This window comes from Oncorhynchus mykiss, chromosome 10, assembly GCF_013265735.2.
Source record: "Oncorhynchus mykiss isolate Arlee chromosome 10, USDA_OmykA_1.1, whole genome shotgun sequence".
NCBI classification, from domain to species: domain Eukaryota; kingdom Metazoa; phylum Chordata; class Actinopteri; order Salmoniformes; family Salmonidae; genus Oncorhynchus; species Oncorhynchus mykiss.
In genome coordinates this window covers 85,334,906-85,352,405 of record NC_048574.1, presented here as the reverse complement: position 1 = coordinate 85,352,405, position 17,500 = coordinate 85,334,906, and the positions used below count along the sequence as shown (strand labels likewise).

General features: G+C 44.0%; 1 protein-coding gene across 3 annotated transcripts in view; it reads right to left on the bottom strand.

The window, feature by feature from the left end:
* Positions 1-17,500, bottom strand: part of LOC110515949 (ankyrin-2) — a 212,217-nt gene that overhangs the window by 96,254 nt on the left and 98,463 nt on the right. For all 3 annotated transcript variants that reach the window (XM_036934328.1, XM_036934326.1, XM_036934327.1), the window contains 12 exons: positions 16,495-16,692; positions 15,148-15,246; positions 13,345-13,542; positions 9,904-10,002; positions 8,838-8,936; positions 7,649-7,846; positions 6,987-7,085; positions 6,706-6,804; positions 5,274-5,372; positions 4,882-4,980; positions 4,467-4,542; positions 903-1,029 (listed from right to left, as the gene is read on the bottom strand). In XM_036934328.1, the coding sequence (XP_036790223.1) occupies positions 903-1,029; positions 4,467-4,542; positions 4,882-4,980; positions 5,274-5,372; positions 6,706-6,804; positions 6,987-7,085; positions 7,649-7,846; positions 8,838-8,936; positions 9,904-10,002; positions 13,345-13,542; positions 15,148-15,246; positions 16,495-16,692 (1,490 nt within the window). The remainder of the gene's footprint in view (positions 1-902; positions 1,030-4,466; positions 4,543-4,881; positions 4,981-5,273; positions 5,373-6,705; positions 6,805-6,986; positions 7,086-7,648; positions 7,847-8,837; positions 8,937-9,903; positions 10,003-13,344; positions 13,543-15,147; positions 15,247-16,494; positions 16,693-17,500) is intronic.

Here is a 17,500-nt window from a genome sequence, read left to right as displayed (position 1 = left end):
TAGAGGGTCTGATGAGACATAGACAGTACTATATTATACACAGTGATAGAGGGTCTGATGAGACACAGACAGTACTATATTATACACAGTGATAGAGGGTCTGATGAGACATAGACAGTACTATATTATACACAGTGATAGAGGGTCTGATGAGACATAGATATTACTATATTATACACAGTGATAGAGGGGTCTGATGAGACATAGACAGTACTATATTATACACAGTGATAGAGGGTCTGATGAGACATAGATATTACTATATTATACACAGTGATAGAGGGTCTGATGAGACACAGACAGTACTATATTATACACAGTGATAGAGGGTCTGATGAGACATAGACAGTACTATATTATACACAGTGATAGAGGGTCTGATGAGACATAGACAGTAATATATTATACACAGTGATAGAGGGTCTGATGAGACACAGACAGTACTATATTATACACAGTGATAGAGGGTCTGATGAGACATAGACAGTACTATATTATAAACAGTGATAGAGGGTCTGATGAGACACAGACAGTACTATATTATACACAGTGATAGAGGGTCTGATGAGACACAGACAGTACTATATTATACACAGTGATAGAGGGGTCTGATGAGACATAGACAGTACTATATTATACACAGTGATAGAGGGTCTGATGTCTGGAGCAGAATTTGTGGAACGGTATCAGGTGTCGATGCCATTTGCTCCGTTCCAGACATTACTCTGAGCCGTCCTCCCCTCAGCAGCCTCCACTGGTGACTCTGTGTGTGGTAGGGTGTGTGTGTGTGTGTGTGTGTGTGTGTGTGTGTGTGTGTGTGTGTGTGTGTGTGGGTGGGTGTGTGGGTGTGGGTGTGGGTGTGGGTGTGTGCGTGCGTGCGTGTGTGTGTGTGCGTGCATCACCTGTCCAGGTTGTGGCTCATGTAGTTGAATCCATCCAGGTATTGTCCAGGTAGAGAGTCGTCTCCCAGCTCCCTCAGGTCCTCAGCTCTCAGGTACTCCCCTCCATCCCCTGTCATAGTGTCCTCACCTGGGGGGAGAGGAGGGAGAGGAGAGGAGTGGGAGAAGTGGAAGAGGGGGGAGATGGGGAGGAGGGGGAGAAGTGGGAAAGGGGGGAGAGGGGGAGAGGGGGAGGAGGGGGAGAAGTGGGAGAGGGGGGGGAGGGGGAGAAGTGGAAGAGGGGGGAGAGGGGGAGGAGGGGGAGAAGTGGGAGAGGGGGAGAGGGGGAGAGGGGGAGGAGGGGGAGAAGTGGAAGAGGGGGATGAGGGGGGATGAGGGGGAGAGGGGGATGAGGGAGAGGAGGGGGGATGAGGGAGAGGAGGGGGATGAGTGGGAGGAGGGGAGAAATAAATAGAAAGAGTTAAAAGGGGGAAGTCAGTCATCTCTGGCATCATTGTGAAGTCAGTCATCTCTGGCATCATTGTGAAGTCAGTCATCTCTGGCATCATTGTGAAGTCAGTCATCTCTGGCATCTTTGTGAAGTCAGTCATCTCTGTCATCATTGTGAAGTCAGTCATCTCTGGCATCATTGCGAAGTCAGTAATCTAGAACACCTAGCTATAGAACCCCCCCAGAATGTATTATAGAAGTGATAATGTTATTCTAGAACACATAGCTATAGAATCCCCCCAGAATGTATTATAGAAGTGATAATGTTATTCTAGAACACATAGCTATAGAATCCCCCCAGAATGTATTATAGAAATGATAATGTTATTCTAGAACACATAGCTATAGAATCCCCCCAGAATCTATTTTAGAAGTGATGTTATTCTAGAACACATAGCTATAGAATCCCAGCAGAATGTATTTTAGAAGTGATAATGTTATTCTAGAATACATAGCTATAGAATACCCCCAGAATGTATTATAGAAGTGATAATGTTATTCTAAAACACATAGCTATAGAATCCCCCCAGAATGTATTATAGAAGTGATGTTATTCTAGAACACATAGCTATAGAATCCCCCCAGAATGTATTATAGAAGTGATGTTATTCTAGAACACATAGCTATAGAATCCCCCCAGAATGTATTATAGAAGTGATGTTATTCTAGAACACATAGCTATAGAATCCCCCAGAATGTATTATAGAAGTGATGTTATTCTAGAACACATAGCTATAGAATCCCCCCAGAATGTATTATAGAAGTGAAAATGTTATTCTAGAACACATAGCTATAGAATCCCCCAGAATGTATTATAGAAGTGATAATGTTATTCTAGAACACATAGCTATAGAATCCCCCCAGAATGTATTATAGAAATGATAATGTTATTCTAGAACACATAGCTATAGAATCCCCCCAGAATGTATTATAAAAGTGATAATGTTATTCTAGAACACATAGCTATAGAATCCCCCCAGAATGTATTATAGAAGTGATAATGTTATTCTAGAACACATAGCTATAGAATCCCCCCAGAATGTATTATAGAAATGATAATGTTATTCTAGAACACATAGCTATAGAATCCCCCCAGAATGTATTATAGATGTGATAATGTTATTCTAGAACACATAGCTATAGAATCCCCACAGAATGTATCATAGTAGTGATCATGTTATTCTAGAACACATAGCTATAGAATCCCCCCCAGAATGTATTATAGAAGTGATAATGTTATTCTAGAACACATAGCTATAGAATCCCCCCAGAATGTATTATAGATGTGATAATGTTATTCTAGAACACATAGCTATAGAATCCCCCCCAGAATGTATTATAGAAGTGATAATGTTATTCTAGAACACATAGCTATAGAATCCCCCCCAGAATGTATTATAGAAGTGATGTTATTCTAGAACACATAGCTATAGAATACCCCCAGAATGTATTATAGAAGTGATAATGTTATTCTAGAACACATAGCTATAGAGTCCCCCCCAGAATGTATTATAGAAGTGATCATGTTATTTTAAAACATATAGCTATAGTGTTCTCCTCTAAAAAGTGTGTTTGTCTGTAAAGTCTCTTGTCTGTCTCAATCACAGCATTTATTTATATATCATCTCTGTTAGTGTTCCCGACTTGTCGCGACTTCCACCGAAGTCGGTGCCTCTCCTTGTTCGGGCGGCGTTCGGCGGTCGACTTCACCGGCCTTCTTCTGGCCGCCGCCGATCCGCTTTTTCGTTTTCCATTTGTTTTGTCTTTTGTCTTTGCCTTTACACACCTGGTTTCACTCACCCAATGACTTGTTTATTATTTAACCCTCTGTTCCCCCGTGTTTTGTTTATGAGTGATCGTTCTTTGTACATCGGGTCTGTTTTTGTTGTGGGCTCGCTACATTGCTTTGTATTTTGTATACTTTGAGTAAAGTACGTTGATTACTCATATCTGCTGTCCTGCGCCTGACTCTCTACACCAACTACAAACTGGACCGTTTGTCACGCCCTGATCTTAGATATCTCTGTTTTCTATACATTTTGGTTGGGTCAGGGACTGACGAGGGTGGGTACGCTAATTGTTGTATTGTCTAGGGCTTTTTGTATGTCTAGATTTTTTTTAAATGTCTACGTTTTTGTATGTCTAGGGTTTTTAAATGTCTAGGGTTTTTAAATGTCTAGGGTTTTTAAATGTTTAGGTTTTTGTATGTCTAGGTTTTTGTATGTCTAGATTTTTGTATGTCTAGGGTTTTTAAATGTCTAGGTTTTTGTATGTCTAGGTTTTGGTATGTCTAGGTTTTTGTATGTCTAGGGTTTTTAAATGTTTAGGTTTTTGTATGTCTAGGGTTTTTAAATGTCTAGGGTTTTGTATGTCTAGGTTTTGGTATGTCTAGGTTTTTGTATGTCTAGATTTTGTATGTCTAGGGTTTTTGTATGTCTAGGTTTTTGTATGTCTAGGGTTTTTGTATGTCAAGGTTTTTTTTAATGTCTATGTTGGCCTGATATGGTTCCCAATCAGAGATAGCTGTTTATCGTTGTCTCTGATTGGGGATCATATTTAGGTAGCCATTTCCCATTTGTGTTTGTGGCATCTTGTCTGTGTGTAGTTGCCTGTCAGCACTATAGTGTATAGCTTCACGTTTCGTTTTGTTATTTTGTTAGTTTGTTCAGTGTTTCATTCTTTAAATAAATAAGAATGTACACATACCACGCTGTCTCCTCCATCCGACGAGTGTGACACGTTTACACCTCTAAAAATGGTGTTGTCTGTAAAGTCTCTTGTCTGTCTCAACCACAGTATCAATTTATATATTATCTCTGTTAGTGTCCTCCTCTAAAAAGTGTGTTTTCTGTAAAGTATCTTGTCTGTCTCAACCACAGTATCAATTTATATATTATCTCTGTTAGTGTCCTCCTCTAAAAAGTGTGTTTTCTGTAAAGTCTCTTGTCTGTCTTATCCACAGTATTTATGTATATATTATCTCTGTTAGTGTCCTCCTCTAAAAAGTGTGTTTGTCTGTAAAGTCTCTTGTCTGTCTCAACCACAGTATTTATTTATATGTAATCAAAAGGAACTCACCCTCCTCATCCGACACGTCCAGTATCTCCGTCATGGTTTCCGGAACATTCATCTTGTGTTTCTCTGATGTCACAGTCTGTCAGCACAGGGATTCCAAGCCAATCACAACCAGGGAAAAAGAGAACAAGGATTCAGCCCGTTAGAACCAGAGGGTTGTAACCATAGAAACATGAATGATATTCTGTTATTCTGTGTTGTTTTGTTGTTGTTGTGAAAGTTGTGAAGTCATGGACAGAAAACAAACTGGTACTGTTGTGACAGACAGAGGACCGTGTTCATCCCTAACACACTGATCTAACGTCAGTTTTACTATTTTCCCTGCTAAATGGTTAAGGTTAGGATATGAGAAGGGGTAAGCTGATCTGAGGTTAGGGGGAAACCCTTCTACCTGGAAGCGTCACGAGGGGTCACATACCGTTGTGGTGGTGATGACCTCTTCTGTGACGACCTTCAGAGTGTCAACGACAGATATGTAACCCAGACGCCTGGCAATGGACAGAGCAGTGTTCCCATTCTGACAGAGAGAGAGAGGGGGAGGGAGAGGGGGAGGAGAGGGGGGGAGAGAGGGAGAGAGAGAGAGGGGGGAGGGAGGGGGAGGGATAGAGAACGAGAGTGTGAAAACGCGGGAGAGGAAGAGTGAGAGAGAGAGGGAAGGAAGGAAGGAAGGAGAGAAGGGAGAGAGAGAATCAAACATCTAATCAAACGGTGTGTGTGTGTGTGTGTGTGTGTGTGTGTGTGTGTGTGTGTGTGTGTGTGTGTGTGTGTGTGTGTGTGTGTGTGTGTGTGTGTGTGCGTGTGTGTTCTTACAGCAGTGGTAGTGTTGGGTGTCGCTCCATGTTGCAACAGGACGTTGATGATGTGTGTGTGTCCCTGCTGTGCTGCCTGGTGAAGTGGAGTGTAACCGTTCTGGAGACACAGACAGTTGAGTTTTAAACACTGACATCAAACACACACTATACATACATATTATACACACACACACACACACAAACACACACACACTGAAATAGAAAACAGAAGGAACGAGAACACGAGAGACAGACAGTTGGGTTTTAAATATTTAAATCCTAACGGTCACCAACTGTCACTAACTGTCAGTCTGCTACTGGAGCGGTACCTTACCCGTTCCAATATTAAACTCTGGTACCTTACCCGTTCCAATATTAAACTCTGGTACCTTACCCGTTCCAATAGTAAACTCTGGTACCTTACCCGTTCCAATATTAAACTCTGGTACCTTACCCGTTCCAATATTAAACTCTGGTACCTTACCCGTTCCAATATTAAACTCTGGTATCTTACCCGTTCCAATATTAAACTCTGGTACCTTACCCGTTCCAATATTAAACTCTGGTACCTTACCCGTTCCAATATTAAACTCTGGTACCTTACCCGTTCCAATATTAAACTCTGGTACCTTACCCGTTCCAATATTAAACTCTGGTACCTTACCCGTTCCAATATTAAACTCTGGTACCTTACCCGTTCCAATATTAAACTCTGGTACCTTACCCGTTCCAATATTAAACTCTGGTACCTTACCCGTTCCAATATTAAACTCTGGTATCTTACCCGTTCCAATATTAAACTCTGGTACCTTACCCGTTCCAATATTAAACTCTGGTACCTTACCCGTTCCAATATTAAACTCTGGTACCTTACCCGTTCCAATATTAAACTCTGGTACCTTACCCGTTCCAATATTAAACTCTGGTACCTTACCCGTTCCAATATTAAACTCTGGTACCTAACCCGTTCCAATATTAAACTCTGGTACCTAACCCGTTCCAATATTAAACTCTGGTACCTTACCCGTTCCAATATTAAACTCTGGTACCTTACCCGTTCCAATATTAAACTCTGGTACCTTACCCGTTCCAATATTAAACTCTGGTACCTTACCCTTACCCGTTCCAATATTAAACTCTGGTACCTTACCCGTTCCAATATTAAACTCTGGTACCTTACCCGTTCCAATATTAAACTCTGGTACCTTACCCGTTCCAATATTAAACTCTGGTACCTTACCCGTTCCAATATTAAACTCTGTTACCTTACCCGTTCCAATAGTAAAGTCTGGTACCTCACCCATTCCAATATTAAACTCTGGTACCTTACCCATTCCAATATTAAACTCTGGTACCTTACCCGTTCCAATATTAAACTCTGGTACCTTACCCGTTCCAATATTAAACTCTGTTACCTTACCCTTACCCGTTCCAATAGTAAACTCTGGTACCTTGGTTTTGGCGTTGACACTGGCGCCCTGCTGCAAGAGGAAGTTGACCATCTTTACGTTTCCATAGTGACAGGCAACAATGAGAGGAGTGTAGCCGAGCTGAGGAAGATTAGAGAAAGAACTTAGAAAAAAATAAAGTCTGCGTGTGTGTGTGTGTGTGCGCGTGCGTGCGAGTGTGTGTATGTGTGTGTGTGCGTGTGTGTGCATGCGTGCGTGCGCGTGTGTGCGTGCGTGCGTGCGTGTGTGCGTGTGTGTGTGTGCGTGCGTGCGTGTGTGTGTACTTTGGTTTGCTGGTCCAGGTTAGCATCACGTTTGGCCAGAACTTCTGCTGCATTCACTCTGTCCTCCTGGGCCGTGAGGTGGAGGGGTGTCAGACCACTCTGAGAGAGGGGAGAGAGATGAAGGGAGAGACAGAGGTACCCAGAGAGAGAGACATTTAGAGAGAGGGCGAGAGAGAGATACCCAGAGAGAGACATTTAGAGAGAGGGGAGAGAGAGATACCCAGAGAGAGAGACATTTAGAGAGAGGGGAGAGACAGAGAGATGGAGAGAGAGACAGAGTTGGAGAGAGAGATGGAGGGGAAGAGAGAGAGGGAGAGTTGGAGAGAGAGATGGAGGGGGAGAGAGAGAGGGATAGTTGGAGAGAGATGGAGGGGGAGAGAGAGGGAGAGTTTGAGAGAGAGATGGGAGAGATGGAGAGAGAGAAGGAGGAGGAGAGAGGGAGAGTTGGAGAGAGAGGTGGCAAGGAGAGAGAGATGGAGAGGGGAGAGAGAGATGGGAGAGAATGTATTGTATATGCCAAAGAGTGCATTTTTGGATGTGTGCAACGACTCTGCTACGTGTGTGTTTGTGTGAGTCTCTGTCCCCCCCTACCTTAGTGGTAGTGTTGACGTGTCCCCCCCCCCTACCTTAGTGGGAGTGTTGACGTGTCCCCCCCCCCCTACCTTAGTGGGAGTGTTGACATGTGCCCCCTTGCCCAGCAGCAGACTGGTCATATCACTGTGCCCCTCCTGTGAGGCAAGGTGTAGAGGGGTGACCCCCTGTTTGGTCAGGACGTTGGTCTCCGCTCCGTACTGCAGCAGAGACGAGGCGACGGACGTCTGGTTCTTCTTGGCAGCGATGTGGAGTGGGGTGTATCCGTTCTGAGAGCAGAGAGGATTGTGGGTAGGAGGAATACGTCAGTGTTAGTTTTGAAAAAAACATCAGAGAAGATACTTCAACAAGAAACACCAGGTTCTGAGATGAGGATATGAAATATGATTTATTTGTAATGGGTCCTAGTCAACAGTAGTGTTGTATAGGGGACAGTATTATGGGTCAACAGTAGTGTTATATAGGGGACAGTATTATGGGTCAACAGTAGTGTTATATAGGGGATGGGTCAACAGTAGTGTTATATAGGGGACAGTATTATGGGTCAACAGTAGTGTTATATAGGGGACAGTATTATGGGTCAACAGTAGTGTTATATAGGGGACAGTATTATGGGTCAACAGTAGTGTTATATAGGGGGCAGTATTATGGGTCAACAGTAGTGTTATATAGGGGACAGTATTATGGGTCAACAGTAGTGTTATATAGGGGACAGTATTATGGGTCAACAGTAGTGTTATATAGGGGACAGTATTATGGCTCAACAGTAGTGTTATATAGGGGACAGTATTATGGGTCAACAGTAGTGTTATATAGGGGACAGTATTATGGGTCAACAGTAGTGTTATATAGGGGACAGTATTATGGGTCAACAGTAGTGTTATATAGGGGGACAGTATTATGGGTCAACAGTAGTGTTATATAGGGGACAGTATTATGGGTCCTGGTCAACAGTAGTGTTATATAGGGGACAGTATTATGGGTCAGCATCCATGGACATAGAGTATCTGTAATTATATGAAAATAGAGTGAAACAGGAAGGGACTATCTGAACTCGGCCAACAAGAAAAATGTGTTTTTGTTTTCTTCCACAGAAGGTTTTTAAATGTTTTCTGTAACAAAATGTCCCCACCTAACAGGACCCAGAAGCGGACAGGCAGGTACTATCTAATCATCTCCGTTAAAAAAAACAAGTTGTTATTTTCCATGGTAAAACTTTTGAAAGTCTTTCCCCCGCCAGGTTTTGTGTTGTTTTCTCACCTTGGCGGTGGCGTGGGGCGCCGCCCCTTTGTCCAGCAGCAGCAGCGCCACCTGCTGGTTGTCATAGTGAGCTGCCACGTGCAGCGGAGTCAGACCGTTCTGGAGGAGAGAACCACATTTATTACTCATCCCTTCACCTCTCACTCGCTCCTTCTCTCTCTAGCTATTCTGTCTTCCCTCTCTCCTCCTCTGTGTCATCTCTCCCTCTCTTTTCCCTCTCTAGCTCATCTGTCTTTCCTCTCCCCTCCTCTGTCATCTCTCACTCTCTTTTTTCTCCCTCTAGCTATTCTATCTTCCCTCTCTCCTCCTCTGTCATCTCGCTCTCTCTTTTCTCTCTCTAGCTATTCTGTCTTCACACTCTCCTTCTCTTTCTTCTGTCTATCCTTTTTCTCTCTAGCTATTCTGTCTTCCCTCTCTCCTTCTCTCCTTCCCTCTCAAGCTATTCTGTCTTCCCTCCTCTCCTCCTCTTCTTCTCTTTCTAGCTATTCTGTCTTCCCTCCTCTCCTTCTCTCCTTCTCTCTCTGGCTATTATGTCTTCCCTCTCTCCTCTCCTTCTCTGTGTCATCTCTCCCTCTCCTTTTCCCTCTCTAGCTATTCTGTCTTCCCTCCTCTCCTTCTCTCCTTCTCTCTCTAGCTATTATGTCTTCCCTCCTCTCCTTCTCTGTGTCATCTCTCATTTTTTACTTTATTCTTTCTTTCTTTGTGTCCTCCCTCTCTTCTTCTATAATCAATATCTATGCTAACACTAGTTCTTGTTATTGTATTTCTGTGATAACAATAGTTCTAGTTATTGCATTTCTGTGAAAACAATAGTTCTAGTTACTGTATTTCTGTGTTAATGCCAGTTCTAGTTACTGTATTTCTGTAATATCACCAGTTCTAGTTACTGTATTTCTGTGATAATAACAGTTCTAGTTACTGTATTTCTGTGATAAGACCAGTTCTAGTTACTGTATTTCTGTGATAATACCCGTTCTAGTTACTGTATTTCTGTGTTCTCACCAGTTCTAGTTACTGTATTTCTATAATAACACCAGCTCTAGTTGCTGTATGTCTATGATAATACCTTGCCGGCGTCGTCAGGCATAGCTTTGCGCTGCAGGAGGAGTTTTGCCACCTCCAGGCTTCCATACTTGGCTGATACATGTAGAGGAGTGAATCCTTTCTGTAAGGGGGGGAAACATGTAGAGGAGTGAATCCTTTCTGTAAGGGGAGAGGATACATGTAGAGGAGAGAATCCTTTCTGTAAGGGGGGGAAAGATGTAGAGGAGTGAATCCTTTCTGTAAGGGGGGAGGATACATGTAGAGGAGAGAATCCTTTCTGTAAGGGAGGATAAATGTAGAGGAGTGAATCCTTTCTGTAAGGGGGGAGGATAAATGTAGAGGAGTGAATCCTTTCTGTTAGGGGGGAGGATACATGTAGAGGTGTGAATCCTTTCTGTAAGGGAGGAGGATACATGTAGAGGGGTGAATCCTTTCTGTTAGGGAGGAGGATACATTTAGAGGAGTGAATCATTTCTGTAAGGGGGAGGATACATGTAGAGGAGTGAATCCTTTCTGTTAGGGAGGATACATGTAGAGGGGTGAATCCTTTCTGTCAGGGAGGATACATGTAGAGGGGTGAATCCTTTCTGTCAGGGAGGATACATGTAGAGGAGTGAATCCTTTCTGTAAGGAGGGAGGATACATGTAGAGGAGTGAATCCTGTCTGTAAGGGAGGATACATGTAGAGGAGTTAATAATTTCTGTAAGGGGGAGGATACATGTAGAGGAGTGAATCCTTTCTGTAAGGGGGGAGGATACATGTAGAGGAGTGAATCGTTTCTGTAAGGGAGGATACATGTAGAGGAGTGAATCCATTCTGTAAGGGGGGAGGACACATGTAGAGGAGTTAATCATTTCTGTAAGGGGGGAGGATACATGTAGAGGAGTGAATCGTTTCTGTAAGGGAGGATACATGTAGAGGAGTGAATCCTTTCTGGAAGGTGGGAGGATACATGTAGAGGAGTGAATCCTTTCTGTAAGGGAGGATACATGTAGAGGAGTTAATCATTTCTGTAAGGGAGGAGGATACATGTAGAGGAGTGAATCCTTTCTGTTAGGGAGGATATATGTAGAGGAGTGAATCCTTTCTGTAAGGGAGGATACATGTAGAGTAGTGAATCCTTTCTGTAAGGGAGGATACATGTAGAGGAGTGAATCCTTTCTGGAAGGTGGGAGGATACATGTAGAGGAGTGAATCCTTTCTGTAAGGGAGGATACATGTAGAGGAGTGAATCCTTTCTGGAAGGTGGGAGGATACATGTAGAGGAGTGAATCCTTTCTGTAAGGGAGGGTACATGTAGAGGAGTGAATCCTTTCTGTTAGGGGGGAGGATACATGTAGAGGAGTGAATCCTTTCTGTAAGGGAGGATACATGTAGAGGAGTGAATCCTTTCTGTTAGGGGGGAGGATACATGTAGAGGAGTGAATCCTTTCTGTAAGGGAGGATACATGTAGAGGAGTGAATCCTTTCTGTTAGGGGGGAGGATACATGTAGAGGAGTGAATCCTTTCTGTAAGGGAGGATACATGTAGAGGAGTGAATCCTTTCTGTTAGGGAGGATACATGTAGAGGAGTGAATCCTTTCTGGAAGGGAGGATGATATATGTAGAGGAGTGAATCCTTTCTGTAAGGGGGGAGGATACATGTAGAGGAGTGAATTATTTATGTTAGGGGGGAGGATACATGTAGAGGAGTGAATCCTTTCTGTAAGGGAGGATGATATATGTAGAGGAGTGAATCCTTTCTGTAAGGGGGGAGGATACATGTAGAGGGGTGAATCCTTTCTGTTAGGGGGGAGGATACATGTAGAGGTGTGAATCCTTTCTGTAAGGGAGGAGGATACATGTAGAGGGGTGAATCCTTTCTGTTAGGGAGGAGGATACATTTAGAGGAGTGAATCATTTCTGTAAGGGGGAGGATACATGTAGAGGAGTGAATCCTTTCTGTTAGGGAGGATACATGTAGAGGGGTGAATCCTTTCTGTCAGGGAGGATACATGTAGAGGGGTGAATCCTTTCTGTCAGGGAGGATACATGTAGAGGAGTGAATCCTTTCTGTAAGGAGGGAGGATACATGTAGAGGAGTGAATCCTTTCTGTAAGGGAGGATACATGTAGAGGAGTTAATAATTTCTGTAAGGGGGGAGGATACATGTAGAGGAGAGAATCCTTTCTGTAAGGGGGGAGGATACATGTAGAGGAGTGAATCGTTTCTGTAAGGGAGGATACATGTAGAGGAGTGAATCCTTTCTGTAAGGGGGGAGGACACATGTAGAGGAGTTAATCATTTCTGTAAGGGGGGAGGATACATGTAGAGGAGTGAATCCTTTCTGTAAGGGGGGAGGATACATATAGAGGAGTGAATCCTTTCTGTTAGGGAGGATATATGTAGAGGAGTGAATCCTTTCTGTAAGGGAGGATACATGTAGAGTAGTGAATCCTTTCTGTAAGGGAGGATACATGTAGAGGAGTGAATCCTTTCTGGAAGGTGGGAGGATACATGTAGAGGAGTGAATCCTTTCTGTAAGGGAGGATACATGTAGAGGAGTGAATCCTTTCTGGAAGGTGGGAGGATACATGTAGAGGAGTGAATCCTTTCTGGAAGGGAGGATACATGTAGAGGAGTGAATTCTTTCTGTTAGGGGGGAGGATACATGTAGAGGAGTGAATCCTTTCTGTAAGGGAGGATCCATGTAGAGGAGTGAATCCTTTCTGTTAGGGGGGAGGATACATGTAGAGGAGTGAATCCTTTCTGTAAGGGAGGATACATGTAGAGGAGTGAATCCTTTCTGTTAGGGGGGAGGATACATGTAGAGGAGTGAATCCTTTCTGTAAGGGAGGATACATGTAGAGGACTGAATCCTTTCTGTTAGGGAGGATACATGTAGAGGAGTGAATCCTTTCTGGAAGGGAGGATGATATATGTAGAGGAGTGAATCCTTTCTGTAAGGGGGGAGGATACATGTAGAGGAGTGAATTCTTTCTGTTAGGGGGGAGGATACATGTAGAGGGGTGAATCCTTTCTGTAAGGGGGGAGGATATATGTAGAGGAGTGAATCCTTTCTGTAAGGGGGGAGGATACATGTAGTGGGGTGAATCCTTTCTGTAAGGGGGGAGGATACATGTAGAGGAGTGAATCCTTTCTGTTAGGGAGGATACATGTAGAGGGGTGAATCCTTTCTGTAAGGGGGGAGGATACATGTAGAGGAGTGAATCCTTTCTGTAAGGGAGGATACATGTAGAGGAGTTAATCATTTCTGTAAGGGAGGAGGATACATGTAGAGGAGTGAATCCTTTCTATTAGGGAGGATACATGTAGAGGAGTGAATCCTTTCTGTAAGGGGGGAGGATACATGTAGAGGAGACAGATACAGCACTGTGTGAGTATATATAGAGTTATGTGTGTGTGTGTGTGTGTGTGTGTGTGTGTGTGTAGAGTTATGCGTGTGTGTGTGCGTATCCTACCTTGGTAGCCAGTGAGTGTGAAGCCCCAGCCTCCAACAACACTGCGGTGGTCTCTAACTGTCCCTCCCTGGCAGCGATGTGCAGAGGACTGTATCCATTAGTAGTGGAGGCGTCGGGATGAGCCATGTGCTGCAGTAACAGCTGGACGATCTCTGCCTTCCCCAGACGGGACGCGATGTGAAGGGGGGTCTGGTCCTCCTACAGGGACTGAAGGCTTTAGGGTGCTGTGCTCGGCTGGTTAAACCACCATGTAAACTAGCCCTCACTAGCCAACGGGATAGTTTGGCAAGTGTTCAACTCGCCGGTCTAAAAATGACTGGCCTCCTGCTAGTGGGCTAAGCTTAATTTCCTTCCCTAGTTATACACATGTTTCACCTGTAGAAAGCGCCAAATGTCAACTACACACCAGTAAGTGAATCCTTTCTGTAAGTGACTGGTCTGTCTGGCCAGTTGTTACTGTGACTGGTCTGTCTGGCCAGTTGTTACTGTGACTGGTCTGTCTGGCCAGTAGTTACTGTGACTGGTCTGTCTTGCCAGTTTCTACTGTGACTGGTCTGTTTGGCCAGTCGTTACTGTGACTGGTCTGTCTGGCCAGTTGTTACTGTGACTGGTCTGTCTGGCCAGTTGTTACTGTGACTGGTCTGTCTGGCCAGTTGTTACTGTGACTGGTCTGTCTGGCCAATTTTTACTGTGACTGGTCTGGTTAGTTGTTACTGTGACTGGTCTGTCTGGTCAGTTGTTACTGTGACTGGTCTGTCTGGCCAGTTGTTACTGTGACTGGTCTGTCTGGCCAGTTGTTACTGTGACTGGTCTGTCTGGCCAATTTTTACTGTGACTGGTCTGTCTGGTCAGTTGTTACTGTGACTGTTCTGTCTGCCCAGTTGTTACTGTGACTGGTCTGTCTGGTCAGTTGTTACTGTGACTGGTCTGTCTGGCCAGTTGTTACTGTGACTGGTCTGTCTGGTCAGTTGTTACTGTGACTGGTCTGTCTGGCCAGCTGTTACTGTGACTGGTCTGTCTGGCCAATTTTTACTGTGACTGGTCTGGTTAGTTGTTACTGTGACTGGTCTGTCTGGTCAGTTGTTACTGTGACTGGTCTGTCTGGTCAGTTGTTACTGTGACTGGTCTGTCTGGCCAGCTGTTACTGTGACTGGTCTGTCTGCCCAGTTGTTACTGTGACTGGTCTGTCTGGCCAGTTGTTACTCTGACTGGTCTGGTCAGTTGTTACTGTGACTGGTCTGTCTGGTCAGTTGTTACTGTGACTGGTCTGTCTGGCCAGTTGTTACTGTGACTGGTCTGGTCAGTTGTTACTGTGACTTGTCTGTCTGGTCAGTTGTTACTGTGACTGGTCTGTCTGGCCAGTTGTTACTGTGACTGGTCTGTCTGGCCAGTTGTTACTGTGACTGGTCTGGTCAGTTGTTACTGTGACTGGTCTGTCTGGCCAGTTTTTACTGTGACTGGTCTGGTCAGTTGTTACTGTGACTGGTCTGGTCAGTTGTTACTGTGACTGGTCTGTCTGGTCAGTTGTTACTGTGACTGGTCTGGTCAGTTGTTACTGTGACTGGTCTGTCTGGCCGGTTGTTACTGTGACTGGTCTGTCTGGCCAGTTGTTACTGTGACTGGTCTGGTCAGTTGTTACTGTGACTGGTCTGTCTGGCCAGTTGTTACTGTGACTGGTCTGGCCAGTTGTTACTGTGACTGGTCTGTCTGGCCAGTTGTTACCAGTTGTGTGTACAACTCCCTGTATTACGATTGGCTGTCATTCGCAAGTAGAAATCCCCCCCAACAAACTAAATGACTCACTCTTGCCATGGCGTCGACCAGAGCTCCGTTCCTCAGGAGACATCGAACCACCTCTATCTGACCAGCACGGGCCGCCATGTGTAACGCTGTCTCACCACGCTACACACACACACACACACACACACACACACACACACACACATCATTAAAACACACATCATTAGAACACACATCATTAGAACACATACAAACACAACCACAACCAGCTAAAAGAGCTGCTGTGGTTGGTCAATACTGACTGTAAAACCCAGGAAGTGGGTGTGTCGATTTGTAGACATGGAATCACTGGTCACTTTAATAATGTTTACATTAAGCTAGATATTACTGCACTGTTGGAGCTAGAAACACAAGCATTAAGCTAGATATTACTGCACTGTTGGAGCTAGAAACACAAGCATTAAGTTAGATATTACTGTACTGTTGGAGCTAGAAACACAAGCATTTAGTTAGATATTACTGCACTGTTGGAGCTAGAAACACCAGCATTAAGCTAGATAATACTGCACTATTGGAGCTAGAAACACAAGCATTTAGTTAGATATTACTGCACTGTTGGAGCTAGAAACACAAGCATTTAGTTAGATATTACTGCACTGTTGGAGCTAGAAACACAAGCATTTAGTTAGATATTACTGTACTGTTGGAGCTAGAAACACCAGCATTAAGCTAGATATTACTGCACTGTTGGAGCTAGAAACACCAGCATTTAGTTAGATATTACTGCACTGTTGGAGCTAGAAACACCAGCATTTAATTAGATATTACTGCACTGTTGGAGCTAGGAACACAAGCATTTAGTTAGATATTACTGCACTGTTGGAGCTAGGGACACAGGCATTTCACTAGATATTACTGTACTGTTGGAGTTAGGGACACAGGCATTTCACTAGATATTACTGCACTGTTGGAGCTAGGAACACAAGCATTAAGTTAGATATTACTGTACTGTTGGAGCTAGAAACACAAGCATTTAGTTAGATATTACTGCACTGTTGGAGCTAGAAACACCAGCATTAAGCTAGATAATACTGCACTATTGGAGCTAGAAACACAAGCATTTAGTTAGATATTACTGCACTGTTGGAGCTAGAAACACAAGCATTTAGTTAGATATTACTGTACTGTTGGAGCTAGAAACACCAGCATTAAGCTAGATATTACTGCACTGTTGGAGCTAGAAACACCAGCATTTAGTTAGATATTACTGCACTGTTGGAGCTAGAAACACCAGCATTTAATTAGATATTACTGCACTGTTGGAGCTAGGGACACAGGCATTTCACTACCCCCCGTAATAACATCTGTTAAGGACCGATAACGTTGTGATTTGATCGTGTCGGTACTGACGATGTTGCAGACGTCCGGCGAGGCCCCGTTCTGCAGCAGCAGCAGCACCATGTTGAGGTGACCCATGAAGGCTGAGACATGGACGGGGGTCAGGCCAGACTCCGTGACGGCCTGGACGGAGGCTCCGTATTTCACCAGCAGCTCCATCACCTTCACGCGGTTCTTCTTGCAGGCGATGTGCAGCGGAGTGAACCCATTCTGGACACACAGAAACACAACACACAGAATCACAACACACAGAAACACAACACACAGAGTCACAACACACAGAAACACAACACACAGAATCACAACACACAGCAACACAACACACAGAATCACAACACACAGCAACACAACACACAGAATCACAACACACAGAAACACAACACACAGAATCACAACACACAGAATCACAACACACAGAATCACAACACACAGAATCACAACACACAGAATCACAACACACAGAAACACAACACACAGAATCACAACACACAGAAACAAAACACACAGAATCGCAACACACAGAAACGCAACACACAGAATCACAACACACAGAAACACAACACACAGAAACACAACACACAGAAACACAACACACAGAATCACAACACACAGAAACACAACACACAGAAACACAACACACAGAAACACAACACACAGAAACACAACACACAGAAACACAACACACAGAAACACAACACACAGAAACACAACACACAGCAACGTTGGGGGGAAACATTCAAACAACCTAGCTGTTGTATTAGATCTGTACCAGTGTGTTTCTCTGTATGTCTGTCTGTGTATGTGTGTGTGTGTGTGTGTGTGTTTGTGTGTTTGTGTGTGTATGTGTGTGTGTTTGTGTGTGTGTTTGTGTATTAGGTTTTAACCAGTGTGTGTGTGTGTGTGTGTGTGTGTGTGTGTGTGTGTGTGTGTGTGTGTGTATGTGTGTGTATTAGGTCGGTACCAGTGTGTGTGTGTATTAGGTCGGTACCAGTGTGTGTGTGTATTAGATCCGTACCAG